This window comes from Periplaneta americana, chromosome 17 (assembly GCF_040183065.1).
Source record: "Periplaneta americana isolate PAMFEO1 chromosome 17, P.americana_PAMFEO1_priV1, whole genome shotgun sequence".
NCBI lineage: Eukaryota > Metazoa > Arthropoda > Insecta > Blattodea > Blattidae > Periplaneta > Periplaneta americana.
This window is the reverse complement of record NC_091133.1, coordinates 135951315-135975414: the sequence shown is the minus strand read 5'-3', so window position 1 is coordinate 135975414 and position 24100 is coordinate 135951315. Positions and strand designations below refer to the sequence as shown.

Below are 24100 nucleotides of genomic sequence, written 5' to 3'. Positions count from 1 at the left end.
TAGATCACACTTAGTCTACTTTGTTATTATAATACTTCAACAATCTAGATGAAGATCACACGTACTTTTTCATTGCAATACCCATCTTTATAAATGGAGATCACACGTACTTTGTTATTACACTACCTCGTATATCTGTTTGGAGATCACAGTACTTTGTTATTACAATACTTCAACAATCTAGATGGAGGTCACACGTACTTTGTCATTACAATACCTCGTATATCCATTTGGAGATCACATGTACTTTGTCATTACAATACTTCAGCATCTAGATGAAGATAATCAGTATCATACAATCTTGTTCCTATTCCTCTCATTATTATAGTTCCTCCTAGATTGTAATTCTTGCCTGTATTCATTTCTATCGATATAGGATGGCGTTGTGCGGAAATTAAAAAAAAAAAAGAAATGTTTACAACTTAGATAATAGTTGCATGATTAGTAAATTACATTTGGAATTTTTTAAACTATTTCACAACATTTCCCCACAAAACACTGAATCAAAGGCGCTGTAGGAATAACAAAAGAGTGTGGGTAGTAGTGACATCCTAGCAGTTTATAGAATGAACGCAAGAGGCGGAATTCTTATACAATTGAATAGCGATGAAAAGAAGAGGAAGATGATATAAAGGAGATGGCCAGATGGACATGAAGACTACGGGGAAGGAGTGCGTATATAAGACGCTCAGAGATATTTATTCTGCGGGTAGGAGGGTGAGGAGGGAGAAAGGCTCTGAAGAGATGTATCGTTTGGCAGGAGAGCCGCTATTGTATATTGTTATTCAAGGCTAAAGAGTTAGACCTTATTTCAGTAAAAGTGTCATTGAATACACATTGTCGTTATCTCGTCGTCATTTCCTTCTTGGAAGAAGGATGAAGGGAATAAACCACCAATATCAGCGAAGTGCGGGTTGTATGATAAATAGGGGGCGCTACAAAAGGCAGGATCTGTATAGAGTTCTATAGACTCTGGCTGTAATAGATGATGATAAGGTTTGAGCGTCGTCCGTGATGGATGACGCTTCCACCTCACTCTCCGTCATATTTTTTCGGACATCATTCAAAGTTTATAAACTCTTCCCAGAACTTTTTCTATTTCGCGAAAGTTTTCATGCTTCCATTCTTCCGTTGTTCTCTCATACATAAACACGTAGCATTTTCCCCCTTCAGTTTTCCTTCCTGCATTTTTTTTCTTTCTTTATACACCGGAGCATCCTTGAAGGTGTATCAGTTCTGTCACACGCCATTAAGCTCTTCTCCATTCTGAGCTGCGAGCAGAGACACTGCACTTGATTATGCCTGACTTGTGTTGCGGTGTTTCGAAAGGAACAAGGTGTAATCTCCGATACAAATTACTGGCGGCCCGCCCTCACAGCAACAGCTGCTCGGTATGGTTACACACGCTGGAAAATCGGTTTACCTCTGCATTTCCACTCCACTTTTACTAATGCCCTTCGGGATGCAGAGTTTAAGAGAATGCGGAAGACATTTGCATTCTTCATGCGTGTTGGTTTAACACGTCAAGGTCTGATAGCGGGACAGATTCCACAGAGCACTGATATCCTCCTCTCTGCATTCCTAATGAAACGCAGTTCGTATCTTCATTTAAAGCAGTGGTGGCCAACTTTTACATGTACGAAGACAAATCTATACTAATAATAAATCTGTAGCCGAAATTGTTCTGGTAATTTTCGATTTCCCAAAAATAATTGGTCCTAACATATATAATTAACCACCCTGAAACCGAAAATAGCTTTTTTGAAATTTTTGTTTGTATGTCTGTCTGTCTGTCTATATGTTTGTTACCTTTTCACGCCATAATGGCTGAACGGATTTCGATGAAAATTGGAATATAAATTAAATTCGTTGTAACTTATATTTTAGGCTATATGGCATTCAAAATACATTATTTGAAAGGGGGGTTATAAGGGGGCCTGAATTAAATAAATCAAAATATCTCGCTTATTATTGATTTTTGTAAAAAATGTTACATAACAAACGTTTCTTTAAAAATAATTTGCGATAAGTTTTATTCCTTCAAAAATTTTTATAGGACTGATATTTAATGAGATAAATGAGTTTTAAAATTAAATAACTGCCATCTAAGGCCGTGTAATGAATTAAAAAACAAATGACTTCGTCTGTAAGGGGCCTTGGACAGCAACAATCGAAAGCTATGAAAGATAGCCTTCAGAGAATGTTTCTGTGTTTGTATGAAGTAATATCGGAAGCTAAATTAACAGATTTGTATAATTAATTATTATTTCACCACTGGAAAGTGTAGTTTCTCTAGATGGACATAATGCTATAATGTTATTACAGTAACTTCTGATATAATATAATATAATATAATATAATATAATATAATATAATATAATATAATATAATATAATATAATATAGTATAATGTAATATAATTCAGAACCATAGTGGGCCAAGCGCCATTTACTGAATATGTAGAAAACAAGGGTTAAAATTAAGTTATTACCATAATTCAATGGAAACCTATAACAAGTAAAATAAAGTGTACACATTAAATCTAAATGATGTCAATCTTCATTAAACTATGGTTGCATGTAATAAAAATTAGAAACATGTTAAAGGAATTGTCATCGCACCAAATGAGTGTCTCTGGACCAAAATGATCGCATTTTAATTATTTGGATGCAATTTAAATTAAGTAACATATTAAACGATTTATCCTTCTATCAAACACGAATGTTCCCTGGGTCAAATGTCCTATTTTAATTATATAATTACTTTATATTTATTTCTAACGGGTGCAGCGGAGCGCACGGGTACGGCTAGTATAATATATTTGTATTGACGTTATGGGCCTCTGTTAAACCAGCCGTTAGCCTGTGATGATGAAAGAGGGACCCTACATCAAAACGGTAGTTACACTTATTTCGCTCTCTCTCTCTTTTTTTTTTTTTACACAGGTACAACGATGACACCAAATGCATTCAGAATGCTGCTTTGTATAGCTTTTAGTTAAATATTTGCATTATTAAAACTTGTTAGTACAGGTTGATGGAACCACTGTGAGAACTTATGCAAAAACAGATGATTTTGTTGATATTTTTAACAATCCTGAAGTCTGTTCTCAGTCAATCAGTTTAACTCCTTTCACAATGTAAGAAATGTATTCTACCTTTATGATTTCTATTTATTTACAGTTAATATTTATATTTATTCACGTGTTTGAATTATTTTCATATAATTTAGAAATCAGAGTAAACAACGTTGTACCTGTCAATAGGTGCTCGAAATGATCTTTTTTAATTTGCTATTTACATGTAGGCAATCCATGATGTTTTGTTTGTTGACAATAGGTCAGCAAGGTGGTTCTATCTATCCTGTTTACATTGTCACATTACGTTAGACGACAGACCCTTTCAGACCGTTCCAAGAGTCAATCGCAGTGCGTACGGTACGTTAACTGATATTTGTAAATGATAAGAAAATAATTTTAAAATGTAAATAATAAGTGTAAGTAGATGTAAGTAATATTATAAATGAATGTAGATAATACGGAAAGCAGCAGTCGACAGCGATGGACATGTTGAAGCTCATACAGTATCTCCTTAACCTGACGTCGCAGACCCCAAGTTCCCTATCTTCAAATGTTCTGTATAGCATACCCTAGTTGCGGGTTAGGTTTTGCACGCTTTTACTCAGTCATTCTGTACTGCCGATTATAACACCTTTGAAGAAGTACATGGTCTCTCCGTCATTGGCAGTACATGGCGCATAGATATAATAGCTTTCAAGGAATCTACAATATCTGGATCCATAATTGATCCCACTGTGCGTTTCGAAACGAATGAGGAACAGCCAGCAGAAGTGGATAAGGAAAAAAAGAATATCTACAATCCTACCATTCCTTATTACCTCAAAAATACCAGCTAAAAGAGCTTGAAGTAATCGGACTTCTGGTTGGAGCAAGAGGCACCGCTACTCTCTTCATGAAAGATGTGTTTAAGAGGCTTGGAATACCTACATATATTATTCCGATTGTAACTTTAGCTGCATTGAAAGGATCAATTGCTCTCCTGAAGCATCACCTATATTCGAAATGAAACCAAGTTCATTAGCATTCTTTACTTTTTTGTAACACTTGCCTCTCTAAAACTAGGTATATTTCCACCAATCACAAAATGTATTTGCAGCTATGTACTTGTAGGAGTTTCATTGTCAAAACAAAATTAATGATTCACTGAACTTGTAAACATTTATATGGTTAAGTACTCTTTGTCCCTTGTGGCAGCTCACGAATAGTGAGAAGATTTCTATATTAAAAATTGCATTCATAATATTTTTCGTGTTGAAATTCTGTCAGTAACAATGTTTTATGAATGATGCAGTGAAATGCTGGTAGGCCTACTTATTCCAGCCCTCGGTATTAAGTCAACTAAGTTATTTCGTGACCACACGCTGATATTTCACCGTCTTTGGAAGATTCTTGTTGCCTCCAGTGCTCTTTGAAACTTTCATGACCGCATCATCTTGTTTGTGTCATGCCAGCAACATGGCAAGGTTTTTAAGAACAGTTCGAATGAAAGTAAGTACTTAGCTGTGTCTGTTATATCAGTGAATTCCCCGACAGTGAATATTGAAAATAAAATCAATACAGACACTTCTTTATACGTATATAGTAGCCTATATCTTCAACGATTTAATTGGGACTTTTTTAACCAAATATTTACGTCATTTACACACAAGAGAGTTTTGCAAATTCGCCATAAGTCGTCGATTCTTCTTTGGTTTTGCTTTTATCTTGAAATAACCAGCACGACGTTTTCTTGTACTGCTACTTGGCAGTGATGGCTACGCTGGGCTGCAGTCTCAGCTCGTATTACATTATCTACTTAACTACAGACGTCATTTTCCCGTTTGTCTGTCCTTGTCATAGATCTTGCATTATTTTTATTCATTATGCGCAGAATGAAAAGCTATCAAACTCTACGAGAACGAAACAACTGCTGTGAAAATGACTGCTCGACACTTGTACGGCACGACAAGCAATCTTGACGCTCTTCCACCATCACCTGTCCACTGTCACAATGGGCAGAGCAAGGATTCGTCCCGCGAAAAGCCTAGCCAAGTTGTCCACGTGGATAGTTCTACCATTGATCCTATGAAATTCAAACATAGGCTTAAGCCAAATGTCGTTAAGAATAAGAGATTCATTAAGTACGCAGAAGTCAGGTGAGAGTCTGTCATGTCAATTGATGCCCATAGGCGCAAGCGCGCGCTTTAAAGCCCAGGAGAGCCTGAGCGCTTTACAGCGGAAAGGAAAGAGACAGACGAAAGAGGATTATATACCGTTTGGTCGAGCAATATACAGGGATGGCCAGCACGGAATCAGTAGATAAAGGGAAGAGAACTCATTAAAACTGTGCCCATATTAATTTTTAGATGTCTCTGAGAAGTATAAGTCCATTATAGGAATGTAAGTTTTAATTTTAATGATCATTTTTCACAAGTTTGTTTTTCATTCAAAAGGAATATTTTCTCAACTTTTTTTTATAGAAAAGTGAAATTTTCAAACATGGCCTATTTATTTAGTAGCCTTATAGGTACTGAAGCGATGTTTTCGTAAATCTAAAATAAGTATCGTGAATACGTATTACTGAAGACAGTGTATTGAAAATTTTGAAAATATTCTCATGGAAAATGTTTGTAAGGAAATGAATAAAACAAAGCAACTACTGTTACATCATAAGCAAAAGATATGTGCCCATGTGTTGTAAAAACATCAGCTCTATAGTTTCAGAAGATTTCGAGAAAATAATTTAATTTTCTGGTGATAGGAAGTTGGGCACCAATATCACCTTAAAATCATACTGCGATAACAGCTTTTTATGTAATATTAGTTACAGTTAAAACAGATACAGTACCTAGGTAACTTTGCTTTGTACTATAGCATTGTTTTGATTAGTTTATTGATTACTTTTATAAGGCTAAAGATATCATCAATATAAATTCCAGCTTATCATGTCATACTCAAGCTCTTTTTTTTATATAACTTTCTTTATGAATGATGTGTTTCATTCACTTAGTACAATATAGTTGTACTACTATGGAATATATGTGAATATTCCTTCTTAACTTTTAACTTTTTATTATGTTATTAACGTTTAAAACACAACTGCAATATTAAGAAATTGGTGTTAGTACTTTTTTTTTCAGACAATATACGTAATATCAAACAGAAAGAAGCCATATAAAAATAACGACATAAAATTTCACGTTCCGTTTGAAGTTTGTACACCACTGGTTTTTTTAATCCAACAGGTTGTTTATTCATATACACAACCCTTCCTCATTCCATACCTAGCGCTTGATGCCCCCGCACAACGTCAAGGTCAGAAAAATGCGCTTGCTTTGACATCACTGGTCTAAGTCCAGGAGAAACGTAATGGCAGGACCACGAGAAGGAACAAAGTACCTTAATGATGGAGAAAATAACTGCACAGTCACGCTATACTGATAATTATAGCTTCCTTACATAGGAGAGTAACATGCTTAGGCGTCAGTGTCCATAGCGGGCTAATAGCAACAATACAAATTATGTGGGGGCGCACTGATGTTCACCCACTAATCTGCATATCGTTAAACTGTATTTTCCATTCTTGTACCAGGTCCAACAGCTGAGTAATGTGCATCGCCTCTTCACTTAATGTGCGCATGTCCTACTCAGCTCTTTACGATGAGGAAGTGATGAGGGCGCTATTATCTCTCCACCCCTTTGCACAATATCGTGTACATTGTCACACCTGGAACGAAGCGCGGTTAGATTCTGTTTTTCAGATAATTGCGTTTAACGTTAATATTATGAGCAAAATGAATGTAGTCAGGGCCTCTGGATCAGAGAGACTCGATTACTTTTATTGACGCAGTCTTGAGTTTTCACCAGCTCTGCACTCACAGCTCGGATATGTTTTCTGTGTTTGTGGTGTTGTTAGCAATTCGTCGCGGAGGCTCTATAATAGCGTACGTGCTGCCCATCTAAGCGGTCCGTGGTTCGATTATCTGCGTAGGCAATGGAATAATTTAATCTTTTGGCTATCCGTTGTCTTGTGATTGCCCTGCGATGTTTCTGCGGTGGCTCTGTGTTATGCCAATCCCACATCCAGGGAGGCCCGCAATGTGTAGATATCTAGTGTTGGTTCCTGACTGTTCTGTGGAATTATTATTATTATTATTATTATTATTATTATTATTATTATTATTACTTACTTACTTACTTACTTACTGGCCTTTAAGGAACCCGGAGGTTCATTGCCGCCCTCACATAAGCCCCCCATTGGTTCCTATCCTGAGCAAGATTAATCCAGTCTCTACCATCATATCCCACCTCCCTCAAATCCATTTTAATATTATCTTCCCACCTACGTCTCGGCCTCCCCAAAGGTCTTTTTCCCTCCGGCCTCCCAACTAACAGTCTATATGCATTTCTACAATCGACCATACGTGCTAAATGTCCTGCCCATCTCAAACGTCTGGATTTAATGTTCCTAATTATGTCAGGTGAAGAATACAATGCGTGCAGCTCTGCGTTGTGTAACTTTCTCCATTCTCCTGTAACTTCATCCCTCTTAGCCCCACATATTTTCCTAAGAACCTTATTCTCAAACACCCTTAATCTCTGTTCCTCTCTCAAAGTGAGAGTCCAAGTTTCACAACCATACAGAACAACCGGTAATATAATTGTTTTATAAATTCTGACTTTCAGATTTTTTGACAGCAGACTAGATAATAAAAGCTTCTCAAACGAATAATAGCACGCATTTCCCATATTTATTCTGCGTTTAATTTCCTCCCGAGTATCATTTATATTTGTTACTGTTGCTCCCAGATATTTGAATTTTTCCACCTCTTCGAATGATAAATCTCCAATTTTTATAGTTCCATTTCGTAGACTATTCTGGTCACGAGACATAATCATATACTTAGTCTTTTCGGGATTTGCTTCCAAACCTATCTCTTTACTTGCTTCCAGTAAACTGCCCGTGTTTTCCCTAATCATTTATTTGCTTCGACTAGAATTCCCGTGTTTTCCCTAATCATTTATTTGCTTCAACTAGAATTCCCGTGTTTTCCCTAATCATTTATTTGCTTCAACTAGAATTCCCGTGTTTTCCCTAATCATTTATTTGCTTCAACTAGAATTCCCGTGTTTTCCCTAATCATTTATTTGCTTCAACTAGAATTCCCGTGTTTTCCCTAATCATTTATTTGCTTCAACTAGAATTCCCGTGTTTTCCCTAATCATTTATTTGCTTCAACTAGAATTCCCGTGTTTTCCCTAATCATTTATTTGCTTCAACTAGAATTCCCGTGTTTTCCCTAATTATTTATTTGCTTCAACTAGAATTCCCGTGTTTTCCCTAATCATTTATTTGCTTCGACTAGAATTCCCGTGTTTTCCCTAATCATTTATTTGCTTCAACTAGAATTCCCGTGTTTTCCCTAATCATTTATTTGCTTCAACTAGAATTCCCGTGTTTTCCCTAATCATTTATTTGCTTCAACTAGAATTCCCGTGTTTTCCCTAATTATTTATTTGCTTCAACTAGAATTCCCGTGTTTTCCCTAATCATTTATTTGCTTCGACTAGAATTCCCGTGTTTTCCCTAATCATTTATTTGCTTCAACTAGAATTCCCGTGTTTTCCCTAATCATTTATTTGCTTCAACTAGAATTCCCGTGTTTTCCCTAATCATTTATTTGCTTCAACTAGAATTCCCGTGTTTTCCCTAATCATTTATTTGCTTCAACTAGAATTCCTGTGTTTTCCCTAATCATTTATTTGCTTCAACTAGAATTCCCGTGTTTTCCCTAATCATTTATTTGCTTCAACTAGAATTCCCGTGTTTTCCCTAATCATTTATTTGCTTCAACTAGAATTCCCGTGTTTTCCCTAATTATTTATTTGCTTCAACTAGAATTCCCGTGTTTTCCCTAATCATTTATTTGCTTCGACTAGAATTCCCGTGTTTTCCCTAATCATTTATTTGCTTCAACTAGAATTCCCGTGTTTTCCCTAATCATTTATTTGCTTCAACTAGAATTCCCGTGTTTTCCCTAATCATTTATTTGCTTCAACTAGAATTCCCGTGTTTTCCCTAATCATTTATTTGCTTCAACTAGAATTCCCGTGTTTTCCCTAATCATTTATTTGCTTCAACTAGAATTCCCGTGTTTTCCCTTATCATTTATTTGCTTCAACTAGAATTCCCGTGTTTTCCCTAATTATTTATTTGCTTCAACTAGAATTCCCGTGTTTTCCCTAATCATTTATTTGCTTCAACTAGAATTCCCGTGTTTTCCCTAATCGTTTGTGAATTTTCTCCTAACATATTCACGTCATCCGCATAAACAAGAAGCTGATGTAACCCGTTCAATTCCAAATCCTGTCTGTTATGCTGAACTTTCCTTATGGCATATTCTAGAGCGAAGTTAAAAAGTAAAGGTTATAGTGCATCTCCCTGCTTTAGCCCACAGTGAATTGGAAAAGCATCAGATAGAAACTGGCCTATACGGACTCTGCTGTAAGTTTCACTAAGACACATTTTATTATCTATTATTATTATTATTATTATTATTATTATTATTATTATTATTATTATTATTATCAGTAGTTATGTGAAAAAGTGGTCATAATACTTTCCTTCATTTTGCGCAGCAGCCTACTCTGCTACATTTTAGACGCCACAACACGTGCTGCGTGAGACACTGCTGGTCCGAAAGCTGTCTCACGCGCTTTACCTCAGCTCTTCGTCTCTGTCTCCATTCTCTCCAGTCTCGGTCGCTGTTTCTCTCGCACAAAACGCCTGAATCCTGTGAACGATGACAGTTTATTCCCGTCGACTGATATCCTTGCAACTTGGCAAGACATTGTTCACTTTTCTCTGACACTGAGTCGGTATAAATGAAGATATTCGACAGGAATGTTGAGCGCGGCCATATTTTACCATCTGACAAGAGTCTAGAGATCTGGCGCTGACACAATCGCATGTAGATTCTACGTCACTGTTACACTTCCTTTAAAGGCTAGGAATGTCCGCGCTTGACATTGCGTCCTGTTAGTGTCCTCAAAGCATTTCCAGTAGTCACACGTAGCGTACAATATTATTAATTAATTCTGTACTTTTATATGACACACTTATATTTACACCTATAAGTGTCACTAACCTCGACTCTTTCCACATGAGATTAGTACATTTTCTTCTTGTAATTTTATTTGGATTTTAAAATGTGATACATCAGATTCAAAGCTTTCTAATTCATTCTTAATTCGTCGCACTGTTCCTTGACGAACACCGAACACCTCAAGTACGCTCTTTTAAGACTTGTTGGAGTCTCATTTCAGTTTCCTTCATAAAATTATACACACTTCCCTCTCTTTTTTGACTATGGAGTACCTTTTCCTCGTTTCGTTTCAGTTCAGAACAGGCACTCTTCCATCACTAGTGTGTTTTTGAGTTCCGTAGTACTCACGAACACATAAACTCTTAATTTTTTTAATTATGTTAAAGGAACTCGTCCATGAACCACAGCGCAACTAGATGGTATAGGTAAAACTTAAAATAATACGCCTGTAGGCTACTTGCCTTTCGCATTGTTTCTTAGTGTTGCTACAGTTACTCTCTGCCTCTTGTTTACGTACGTCAACACATTATAAGAACAGTGCCACTATGTTCAGAGTATATTACAACTAGAATAACGCTGGATCATGGCCGAACTTTCGATTCTGTTCAAGTAGGCAGAACGTTCGGTCGTCAGCACTCGCTGAAATGGGTAAAGGGTAAGCGGAGCAGCGTATTGTCCCCCGTCGTGCAGCAGGAAGAGGTAGAGAGCATACCAGCCAGCAGCTACGAATGCATCATAGTGCATAGTGTAGTGTCTTCTCCGCGGGTACTGTGCTGAGGACCGCTGCTGTGAAGTTTTACACTAAAATACAATAAATAAAGAAATAAATAAATAAATAAATAAATAAATAAATAAATAAATAAATAAATAAATAAATAAATAAATAAATAAATAAATAAATAAATAAATAAATAAATAAATAAATAAATAAATAAATAAATAAATAAATAAATAAATAAATAAATAAATAAATAAATAAATGAATAAATGAATAATTGAATAATTGAATAATTGAATAATTGAATAAATGAATAAATGAATAAATGAATAAATGAATAAATGAATAAATGAATAAATGAATAAATGAATAAATGAATAAATGAATAAATGAATAAATGAATAAATAAATAAATAAAATAAATAAAATAAGTAAGTAAGTAAGTAAGTAAGTAAGTAAGTAAGTAAGTAAATAAATAAATAAATAAATAAATAAATAAATAACTGAGTTAGTAATTAACTAAGTAATTAAGTAACTAAGTAAGTAAATAAGTAACTAAGTAAGTAACTAAGTTAGTAAGTAAGTATCTAAGTAAGGAAGTAAGTAAATAAGTAAGTAAATAAATAAATAAATAAGTAAATAACTAAGTAAGTAAATAATTAAGTAAGTAAATAAGTAAATAACTAAGTGAGTAAGTTAATAAGTAATTAAGTAAATAAGCAAATAACTAAGTAAGTAATAAGTAAGTAAATAACTAAGTATGTAAATAACTAAGTAAATAAATAGATAAGTAATAAATAAATAAATAAATAAGTAACTGAGTAAGTAAGTAACTAAGTAATTAAGTAACTAAGTAAGTAAATAAGTAACTAAGTAACTAAGTTAGTAAGTAAGTATCTAAGTAAGGAAGTAAGTAAATAAGTAAGTAAATAAATAAGTAAATAATTAAGTAAGTAAATAAGTAAATAACTAAGTAAGTAAATAATTAAGTAAGTAAATAAGTAAATAACTAAGTAAATTAATAAGTAAGTAAATAAGTAAATAACTAAGTAAGTAAGTAATAAGTAAGTAAAAAACTAAGTAAGTAAGTGAATAACTAAGTATGTAAATAACTAAGTAAATAAATAATTAAGTAGCCAAGTAACTAAGTAAGTAAGTAACTAAGTAAATAAGTAAGTAAGTAAATAAATAAATATAATTGCACACCACATAGCAAAAGAAAATTACTACAGATTCAAAGTGTGATCCTCCTGATTCGATACAGGTTCTGCACTTCATAATTATTGATAGCAAACAAATCGGAATTTTTCTTAACTGATAGGCTGCAGCAGCGATCTGTTCCACAAGATTTTCAGCTGAAGCAACTAGAGTAGGCCTACGATAAACTTCGGTCCCTACACAGAAAGTGTAACAAACTTAGATCAGGTGACCTAGCAGGCCAGGATATTGACTTTCACAAGGTATTGCCAGCCATTGCGCTGTCAGGGCAGACTGTGTGTAAACAGGGTGCCTTACGTTGTGGACTGAGTGCATACGTCCTACAAGGAGTAATTTTTTTACCGGATTCTTGCCTGGACATTTTCGCGCCCTGTTGCTAAGGAACAAATTGTTTTCGGCATGTGGTTTTCCACCTCAAAATACTTTAAATGAAGTCCCCTATCAGTCAACACAGTTGGATTAAAATTAATCCTGTTTAATTAAACGCAATGCAGTAACAATACTTACATAATATTAAAATACAATATCCAGAAAGGCGATTCAAGAAATTTCTTATTATTGTAAAACTAACTTTTTTGTAAGTTAGTTACGTGAAACAAGTGCCAAAGAGGAAAACTATAGAAAACAGGGCTTTTGTTTGCGTGCAGTAAGGTAATATAATTCACTTTGCACGTTTATGGGAGAAGATAGGCTTTAAATACAATTACAATGGTACTCATCCTTTTCTTAGTGGATTGAGTCAGGGACACATACTCTTCTTTGGAAAAATTTAACTTTCAATGATATTGGCACTTTTTATGTCCAGTCTTCATATTTGGATCTATTGGAAGTGGCTCAATGAGATTAAGAAGGTAATCTATTGAAGATAGTAGTTTAGTTTTAGTCAACCTTGCATGTGGTTGAGAGATTAGATGTGTGTAGGATATCGCTTCTAAGAGTGAATCGTTATAATTACTCTTAACATCTGTAAAACAAATAAGAATATAGTTATTGATAACTGTTACGATATTTTCGTTGATAAATCCGCAACATCTGATCGCTACCTATCCAGATAATGGATAGAAACAATAAACTGATCTGTCAGATCGCCGAAATTAACACCGTCTCGCTTTCTTTGTGGGGCTACATGAATTACATGGTACATAAATATGAAAGTATAGGCCTACCGCTACTATTACTACTACTAACAATAATATGATATAAGGGTCTCAACCTTTTCAAAGCTCAATGGGAAGCATATTTACAGCATCTCAATATTTGCAACACATTATTGAGAACCTCGAATCGTCTTGCCGTTTCTACAAGGAACATAGCAGCAGAAAAGAAAGTTTGTTCAAGGAAGTTAAAAATTCCACCTGAAGACCTGGATATATGTAACATCAGTGTCCATATACTACGACAAAATCTTAGGAAACAAGAGTACGACAAATGGTGTTCGCTTCCACATAAAGGAAAAGGTGTTATTTTATTTCAAGAATATACTCCCGGAAATAAATGGATTTTTTCTAAGGAGGGTCTGTCTTCCTCTGAATGGCGGGACGCAATTAAGATGAATGCTAACATAGCACCAGTGAGAAGTCTTCATGGGAGATCCTTGGACGGTTTCCGTTGCAGATACTGCAACGAGATTGAAACCTTAGCACACGTCCTAGGATCCTGTCAGCATGGAGAACTACTGAGAAATTCACACCATCATAACATCCGAAAACTAATAGCACAAGCCCTTAGAAACAAATCCTTCGAGGTCCATGAAGAGGTGCACTGCGTTGCGTCTGAAGGCGGCGGAATTAGAAGAGCGGACATCGTGGCTCTAGACAAGACTAATAGTAAAGGCTTTATACTGGACCCAACTGTTAGATTTGAGATGAGCCAGACCCAACCATCTGAGGTCAACAAAGAGAAACAACAAATTTATGAGCCTACTATTCCGTATTTTCGAGAAAAATATCAGATGAAAGGCACCTGGGAAGTACATGGTTTAATGATCGGAGCGAGGGGCACCATCCCACGATAAACTGTAAACACTATCAAAACATTTGGAATCCATGACATCATTCCAAAAATAATTATTTCAACCATTAAAGGGTCTGTGGCAGTTCTGAAAAATCATTTATACGAAATATCATAATCCCCCTTCTTTTCTATTCGTTAGTGTGTGATTGTACAAATATACTCGTATGTACAAATTTATTATTTCTTAAATTTAAGCTCCTAGTTCACATTTCAATTTGACTCATCTATTTTACTGTATTCGTTATTATTCTTATATGTGTGTTATTCTGTGTTTTTGGCAACCCAGGATGCCTGGGCAGACTATTTCTTGGAAATAAGACACAAGACGAAATATTAATTCAACATTAGTAGAACCTAAATGTCTCACATCTGCTGGTCTAAAACATAGCATAAATTTTGGCCCTCGGTTGTACAATGCTTTAACTAAATTACACCCAGAACTTCTAACATGTAACCCACTAACATATAACAAGAAAATTAGAAACGTGTTAATATCTTCAATTTTGATTAAATAAATTTATAGCCTATGTGTGTGAATTAATCAACCTATATTATATTTGTATTCTATAATTTTGAAATATATATTAGTCCTACTTTTCACGTGAGATATTATTCTTCTCTAGTGTTAATATTATATTATATAATTCCATTGCCGCTGTAATTATATTTTAGTTCCTATTTTATTTTACTTATTTATTTTTATTATTAATATTTTTTATTTTAATATTATATCTGAACTGCGACCGAGCACGAGCGCTGCTCATTCGGTCTCAAATTTTGTTAATACTACTGTATCTTCTTTTTATATTACTTGTATTATTTTATTCCTATTTCTCTTTGTTTCTTTTGTAATTATATTCTTTATTCTGTATATTTAAATTTAAATAAATAAATAAATAAATAAATAAATATATACAACAATACGGTCAATTACATCAATACATCAGCATAATTACAAACTTTTTGTTAATACATTTAAAGCAATATAGACACACGTATTCTGGAATGCATGAGTTGAATTCACTACGTATACATCAAAACTAACATGTATATCTTAGTAAATTGTTTATGCTATTGAAAACTCTCATCATATCCTCTTCAAGTTGTCTTGGAAGGTTTTTCCTCTTTACTCTTCCTGATGGAGACTGGCTGCTGCACCGTTTAATCCGACTTGGGCAAGTTCTTGATAAGAGATGGAGAAGCTAGAAACAGGAGCAACGGTACCGAGAGGCTTATGTTAAGGATTACAGGAGACCTAGCAGGCATGCCCAAGGAGCACCTGCCATTAGGAAGGAGGATATTCTGTGTGGGCAGGTAGCCACTTTGTGTGTTGGAGCTTATAATATCCAAGCAAACTGCAGGATTTGTTGGATAGAGTGCTGCAAAGCTTAAAGAGGAGAATTGAGAGGAGAGGAATGGGAGAAGATCGAGGAATGGTAGCAAATGGATTTTGAAGCGGCCGAAAGTGAAATTGAAATGCATCAAAGAGATTTTCATATACGTATAAATATAAATATAAGTCTTTGAGTGTTTAATAACGACCGCAGCTGGAACATACTGCGGAAATATTTACAACCGTCGAAAACGAAATGGAGTTTACATAGACGCATAAGATTTAGGCTCTTTATATAAAAATACTCTTAGTTGCTGAATAAATTGGTAAAAATAATAGTTCATTGGCAAACATGTTGCACATTACTTTCTAAGTTTATTACTTCACATAATTTTCTTCGTATATTATTTTCACTTGCATTGAAATTTTTGTACTAGCATATTCCCTCATTTGAAAACCAAAGGTTAGATGCACACATGGCATTTGGGACTAGCATGACACAGAGAGACCAGGAAAAATTTCCATGCTCTGCAGAAAAATTATATTTTAATTCCGTGCTTATATTTTTTGCAATGTTACAGCTACCGGCATTTCTATATATTAGAAGAAATGATATTAAAAATCGCGTGTTCACTGTCAGCCTGTAGGTCTGTGCTTTTCACTGAAGGCCTCTTATAAGAAGACACCATAAAAATCCGCTATCGAAATCATGTTGCAGTGTTGAAGAGTATTTAAAATTTTTATCTTTTCGATGTCGCCTCCTAAATATTGAAACTTGTTCTATAATGTGACCATTAATTATGATTATTGTAGTTTTTATGAAAGAAGCGACGCAACATTTTGCTCATATTAGCTGCGATATCGATAAACAAAGCTAGCAACATTTTGATCATAGTAACTGTGATATCGATATAGAAAGCTAGCAACATTTTGGTCATAGTGGCTGTGATATCGATATAGAAAGCTAGCAACATTTTGGTCATAGTAGCCGTGATATCGATAAAGGAAGCTAGCAACATTTTGCTCATACTATCTGCGATATTAATATAGAAAGCTAGCAACATTTTGGTCATACTAACTGTGATATCGATATAGAAAGCTAGCAACATTTTGGTCATATTAACTATGATATCGATAAAGGAAGCTAGCAACATTTTGCTCATACTGTCTGCGATATTAATATAGAAAGCTAGCAACATTTTGGTCATACTAACTGTGATATCGATATAGAAAGCTAGCAACATTTTGGTCATAGTAGCTGTGATATCGATAAAGGAAGCTAGCAATATTTTGCTCATACTATCTGCGATATTGATATAGAAAGCTAGCAACATTTTGGTCATATTAACTGTGATATCGATATAGAAAGCTAGCAACATTTTGGTCATATTAACTGTGATATCGATATAGAAAGCTAGCAACATTTTGCTCATACTATCTGCGATATTGATATAGAAAGCTAGCAACATTTTGGTCATACTAACTATGATATCGATATAGAAAGCTAGCAACATTTTGGTCATAGTAGCTGCGATATCGATATAGAAATCTAGCAACATTTTGCTCATACTAGCTGCGATATCTATATAGAAAGCTAGCAACATTTTGGTCATAGTAGCTGCGATATCGATATAGAAATCTAGCAATATTTTGCTCATACTAGCTGCGATATCGATATAGAAAGCTAGCAACATTTTGCTCATACTAGCTGCGATATCGATATAGAAAGCTAGCAACATTTTGTTCATACTAGCTGCGATATCGATATAGAAAGCTAGCAACATTTTGCTCATACTAGCTGCGATATCGATATAGAAAGCTAGCAACATTTTGGTCATACTAACTGTGAAATCGATATAGAAAGCTAGTAACATTTTGGTCATAGTAGCTGCGATATCGATATAGAAATCTAGCAATATTTTACTCTTACTAGCTGCGATATCGATATAGAAAGCTAGCAACATTTTGCTCATACTAGCTGCGATATCGATATAGAAAGCTAGCAACATTTTGCTCATACTAGCTGCGATATCGATATAGAAAGCTAGCAACATTTTGGTCATACTAACTGTGAAATCGATATAGAAAGCTAGTAACATTTTGGTCATAGTAGCTGCGATATCGATATAGAAATCTAGCAATATTTTGCTCTTACTAGCTGCGATATCGATATAGAAAGCTAGCAACATTTTGCTCATACTAGCTGCGATATCGATATAGAAAGCTAGCAACATTTTGCTCATACTAGCTGCGATATCGATATAGAAAGCTAGCAACATTTTGGTCATAATAGCTGTGATATCGATAAAGGAAGCAACGCAACATTTTGCTCAAAATAGGTGTGACATCGAAAAAGGAAGCGACGTAACATTTCGCTCGTAATGGCTGAGGTATCGATAAAGTAAGCAAAGAAACATTTTGCTCATAATTACAATGATATTCATCACAAAACAAATGACAAGCGGTAGTCGTCCTCTCTGAATGCTTCCAATCTGAATTTAATCTGTCGTCCAGTCACGCCGAGCACTCAAATAAACACGCATTAGAATTCATGAGCTGCAACAAATTTTAATCGAACCCCTCGTAAAAGTTTGCTCTTCTGTCATCTGCATGACAAATTCCTGGGATGTGTTGCGCTTCGATGTGCTGCGATAGCAATGGAACCAGTTTTGTTCATTGAATTTTACGAGTATGTAGTCTGAGAAGTAGCATAATATTCATTAGTTTCTTAATTCATGCTTTCTTCCGGATCATAAATTTCTTTAAGGGCACCATGTAGTAGTTCTGTTGCGTCCTGTTGCTAAAAGTGTCATGTTTTTAATTTAATAATTTCACTTCTGTTAAAGATAAGACCCTGAAACTTTACCGTCTATTAAACATAACACGTAACTTGACTTCATGCTGAAAGGATAGTTTTTCTTTCATTTACAGTATTTCCTTACTGAAAAATAATTTCATCCTATTCGCATTATTTTTTCCGAAGATTTTCAGCTCATCTTCGAAATGTAACAAGTCCAAAACCATTATTTAAGTACATACAAACCATTCAAATAAACAGTTCCTGAAAATGTCTGCTGCTTGGAGTAAATAAAAGCAAAGAAAAGGTTAGTTTATATGGAAAAACTAATCTTAGGGAAAATAATCGTAATGCGAGACAGATACACTGTACTGCGACACCTCTTGAGAAAAAACGGAGAGTCAACGTGGACATAATCACATGTGATTACGTCGACGTTGACTCTCCGTTTTCTCAAGAGGTGTCGCAGTACAGTGTATCTGTCTCGCATTACGATTATTTTCCCTAAGATTAGTTTTTCCATATAAAATAACCTTTTCTTTGCTTTTATTTACTCTAAGAAGCAGAAATCTTCAGGAACTGTTTATCTGAATGTTTTATATGTATTGAAATACTGGGTTTGAACTTGTTAGATTTCGAAGATGTTACAGGAGTAATATGCTGAAAATCTTTAGAAAAAATAACGCGAATGGGATGAATTTCTGTCAATTAAAGAAAAACTTTCCTTTCAGGATGAAGTCAAGTTACGTATGTATGAGCTTTAAGACATCAGCTGTCTAGCTTCAACGATTTTTGAAGAAAGTTTCTTATGTAAGACATAATTTAACTTTCTCATGATATGTAGGCCTAATTCGTATCCTCCATTAATTTTAGAATTGATATTATGTCATTTACAAATTTTGAACTTGTAATTGCGCTGGAGTGACGCCGTAACTGGCCACTTGGCTTAATAGCTGGAAGGCAAGATGATGATGATGATTATGATGATGATGTAGGGTAGATTCTATTGTTCCACTTTTATCTGCAGTAATAAAATCTACTCCGCCGCGGGCGTCTTTGCTATGCACTGGCTCGCTCGTGTATAAACAAATAGAAATGTAATTCCAGTTTAAAATTTGTACAATGCAGCAGCTGTATCATTTATACTCGTACTTTAACAAATTGCTTTCCAACATGAGCAGCTGGAGACTGTCGACATTCTAAATTCGTAAATATTAATTGTCACCATTATCTTCGAGGTCAGATCCAACGACCTCAAGTCATATCTTCTTTTCGTTACAATATAAAAGTATATTATTTTCAAATATAGATCAAGCAGTCTTTGTATACCAGATGCTTTCAGTATTTAATTTTCCGGCGTTTCTTTCAAGATCAGGTAACAATGTGACATTCTTTATTTGTGAGGATTCATTTCTTCACTATTGATCTTATATAGTTTTCCACCTTTACATCAACCGTAATGTAATAATTTCGTGTAGTTGAAATGATATCGTCTTCCTTATTTTGCGCTTCAGTGCACGCCGGATTGTCAGTTTAAGTTCTTCATTTTCTGTGATTTTGCTTTCACATGTCCTATGACTACATCTGTTATGAAATGTGAACTTTTAAATAATATTATAAATACATCTTGATTACACAACTTTTAACACTGTATCACTTCGGAATATGTATGGTAAGACTTTCCTGTGTTAAATTTCAACGTACCTCGTTTACATATTTCGACCTATTTATGGGTCATCTTCAGAAGTGGTCGTTGTTGGTCTTGGCGCCACTTGTTCTGTTTCCTGTGAGGGTGTGTTCCTGTGGTATAGTGTAGAGTCAAAGAGTGTGTGTGTTTTGAAGTTGTGTGTTGAGAATTTCGTTGTGGTGTGTTTTTGTGTGTCTGTATATTTCATATTGTTCTAGCGTGTTTAGTTTCTGGCTTTTTTGTTGGATGTGTAGTATTTCCATGTCTGTGTTGATGTCTCTGTGGGTGTGGTTAGCATTTGTGATGTGTTCTGCATATGTGGAGCCATAACAAAATTACAAAACACCTCCACATATGCCGAAAAGATCACAAATGCTAACCACACCCACAGAGCCATCAACACAGACATGGAAATACTGCACATCCAACCAAAAAGCCAGAAACTCAACACACTAGAACAATATGAAATATACAGACACACGAAAACACATCCCAACGATATTCTCAACACACAACTCAACTTCAAAACACACACACTCTTTGACTCTACACTATACCACAGGAACACACCCTCACAGGAAACAGAACAAGTGGCGCCAAGACTAACAACGACCAGTTCTGAAGATGACCCATAAATAGGTCGAAACATGTAAACGAGGTACGTTGAAATTTAACACAGGAAAGTCTTACCATACATATTTCGATATTATAAAGTTAGTTTGTCTGATGAAATAAACACGTTACATTCATTAACAACTTGAACCGAGCTAGCTACGTATGAAATGTGCTGTAGGAAGTTGCGCTGTTTTATTGTGCGATTTGTGTACACTTTGTTGTTTAATAAGGTGAAATCTCTCAGGTTGCTTCATCTTGTTTGTTCACTGAGTTATGAGATATCATAAGGATTAACACTTTTAAATAGTATTAGGAGACATAAAAAATAGCTGACCAAAATTCAGGCGAATATAGCCTACCAAACAAAAAATTACAGATTTATTAGTGTCATTAAACAGTACCGGTATTGTTCTTTACTACTGTGGTTGGACGAGAATCGCCGATACATTAATCTCGCATCCGGTGACACTACAATAATAAATTTTAAATATTCAGAATATCCTGATGTGCATATCAGTGCAGAGCTCATACCGCAAAGTGAAGTGCAACATCGACTTCAAATATGACGTAAGCAGTGCAGTGTGCAGCCAGAAGCACAACAAAGTTTGGCGCACAGTTGTTTTATTATTACAATGAAGAGACTACAAAAATACATATTAAATATAAAAGAAACAAAAATACATTAAAAAACTATTTGCACATAAAACAAAAAGAACATGTCAAATATTAAAACAAAGTTTCTGATAAGTTTCCCAGGCCGTAGGCATGCATTTCGACAGATATTTACACGTACTTGTACAAGATTAGTCGAACGTCGGAATGTTCGAAGTTCACATGTACAACATGAAGAAGGGCAACGGAACGAAATGAAGAACTAAAATCACAAATGAAAATTCACCTAACAAGAATTTACAAATTAGCATGCAATAGTCCACCACTGTGGAACAATGGTTTAATATTCCTGACAGTGACAGGAGCGGGCCCGGGTTCAAATCCTTGTTGGGACAAATCACCTGGTTGTGGTTCTTTCCGGGGTTTTCCCCTCAACCTATTAAGAACACATCACCAACAACTAGAACAACACAGAAACAGACATGGAAATCATACTTATTGAATTGAAAAAATAGAGTTAAACACGCTGGAGCAATATGAAATTTACAGACATGGAATGGAATGGAATTTAACTGAGGGGGGCACGGATGGCCCAGCACTCCGACCTGTTGAGATCTATTGCGCTATCCCTTGATATGGAATGAGATGCATGCCACAGATCCCCTACGCGCACCGCCCTAACCACATGACTTCCTTAACGACCGGTCCCTACAGCCAACAGAAAGCCATGTATCATTCCTGCTTCGGCAACTTCCCCCAAGGCCCCGCTGTCGATCCGAGGCGAAACTCCTCCCCCGAGTAGGTCCGCCTCGGGTGCCATTGCAGAAGCCATCCAACGTCGCTGAACTACAATCCACGGAGGCCGGTCGAGAGAGCCAGCAGCTTCGGGAGGCCGCCGGTAGAGTGATCTGAAAAACCAGAAACGGGATGATGAGGAAAGGGTGATGGGGGAGGAAAGGAAATGGCGAAGATGAGTGGGGTTCCAATCGCCCGATAAAGTTACCTGATACTCATCCATAGATGTGCGTGAAAAACCCCGAAGAAACCTCACCCAGGCAACTCGTCCTGACCGGGAATCGAACCCGGGACCGCTGGGTTCGGAGTTAGACTCGCTGACTCAATTTGCAGACATACAAAAATACATTCTCAACACATCCTCAACAGAAAACTCCATTTCAGAACGCACACCTTTTTGACACAACACTACCGATCATAAATGCACCCCCACTAAGATACAAACAAGAAGAAACTGGAAACAAACGCAGGGCCTCACTGGAAATCTGAAGATGGCGGAAATTAAGCCGAAACTATTCATTAACTAAGGTAGAACAACATAATAAATTGAATTAACACAGGGAAGTTATATAATAATTATAAATAAATAAATAATTAAGTAAATAAATAGCCTACATAAATAAGTAAATAAATAAATAAGTAAATAAATAAATAAATAAATAAATAAATAAATAAATAAGTAAATAAGTAAATAAATACATAAATAAATAAGTAAATAAATAAATAAGTAAATAAATAAATGAATAAATAAATAAGTAAATAAATAAATAAGTAAATAAATATATAAATAAATAAGTAAATAAATAAGTAAATAAATAAATAAGTAAATAAATAAATAATTAAGTAAATAAATACATAAATACATAAATAAATAAATAATATATAAATAAATAAGTAAATAAATAAATACATAAATAAATAATATGTAAATAAATAAGTAAATAAATACATAAATAAATAAGTAATTAAATAAATAAATAAGTAAATAAATAAATAAGTAAATAAGTAAGTAAATAAATAAGTAAATAAATAAATAAGTAAATAAATAAATAAGTATATAAATAAATAAGTAAGTAAATAAATAAATAAGTAAATAAATAAATAACTAAATAAATAAATACGTAAATAAATAAATAAGTAAATAAATTGTGACATATGAAATGACCCTACGGTATATTTAACTGCAAAAATGATATCGGTAAAATTTATTATCTGTAAAATCAGTCTTATAATCGGAGATATCTTCTGGCAAAACTTGTAAAGGACTAGTAGCCACCGGCGTGGCTCAGTCGGTTAAGGCGCTTGCCTGCCGGTCTGAAGTTGCGCTCGGGCGCGGGTTCGATCCCCGCTTGGGCTGATTACCTGGATGGGTTTTTTCCGAGGTTTTCCCCAGCCGTAAGGTGAATGCCAGGTAATCTATGGCGAATCCTCGGTCTCATCTCGTCACATACCATCTCTCGCTATCACCAATCTCATCGACGCTAAATAACCTAGTAGTTGATACAGCGTCGTTGAAAAAAGGACTAGATGAATTACTTTGAAGTAACTGAGATGGGTCAAGATGTGACACCACACTCTTGTCCGGTTTTAAACAGTGTTTGTAATGCTTCGTTGCCTTTCCCATCAGGAAGCTTCTGGTTAAGGGTTTGGAATGAGAACTGGAAATATTCTGTTGTAGACCCATGAGGTTAGGGCTAGAGTAGGAACTAAACTCTTGCTTTTGTAGCTGAATACAAGTCGAATTGAATTTGATTATACATAATTTATACTGAATGCATAGCCGTGTGGTGCGGACGTTCAACATTGCTCGTTCTCTCACCCCGCAGCTGCAGGAGTTCTCGGAGGCGAGGATCTTCTTCAGCCTGGACGGCGAGCGCTACCAGCAGACGCCGCTGTACTTCAGCCTGGACGATGCGTGGTACCGCCATCCGACGCCGCTCAGACAGCCGCCCGGAGCCGCCCGGAACGTGACGATCCCGCTGCAGAACAGAGTGGGCCGCTACGTACGGCTGGAGCTGGAGTTCGCCAGCCAGTGGCTGCTGCTCAGCGAGGTCTACTTCGACTCAGGTGAGTCCGACTGCGATACTTTGTCGATGGAAGCAGGTCCTGCTATAGGCTTGTTGTATTGTATTGTATTGTATTGTATTT

General features: G+C 35.4%; 1 protein-coding gene across 6 annotated transcripts in view; it reads left to right on the top strand.

Annotated features, from left to right (window-relative positions):
• LOC138692977 (discoidin domain-containing receptor 2-like) overlaps positions 1-24100 on the top strand; it is a 1165919-nt gene that overhangs the window by 910458 nt on the left and 231361 nt on the right. For all 6 annotated transcript variants that reach the window (XM_069816409.1, XM_069816408.1, XM_069816411.1 and 3 more), the window contains one exon: positions 23779-24019. In XM_069816409.1, coding sequence (XP_069672510.1) covers positions 23779-24019 — 241 coding nt within the window. The remainder of the gene's footprint in view (positions 1-23778; positions 24020-24100) is intronic.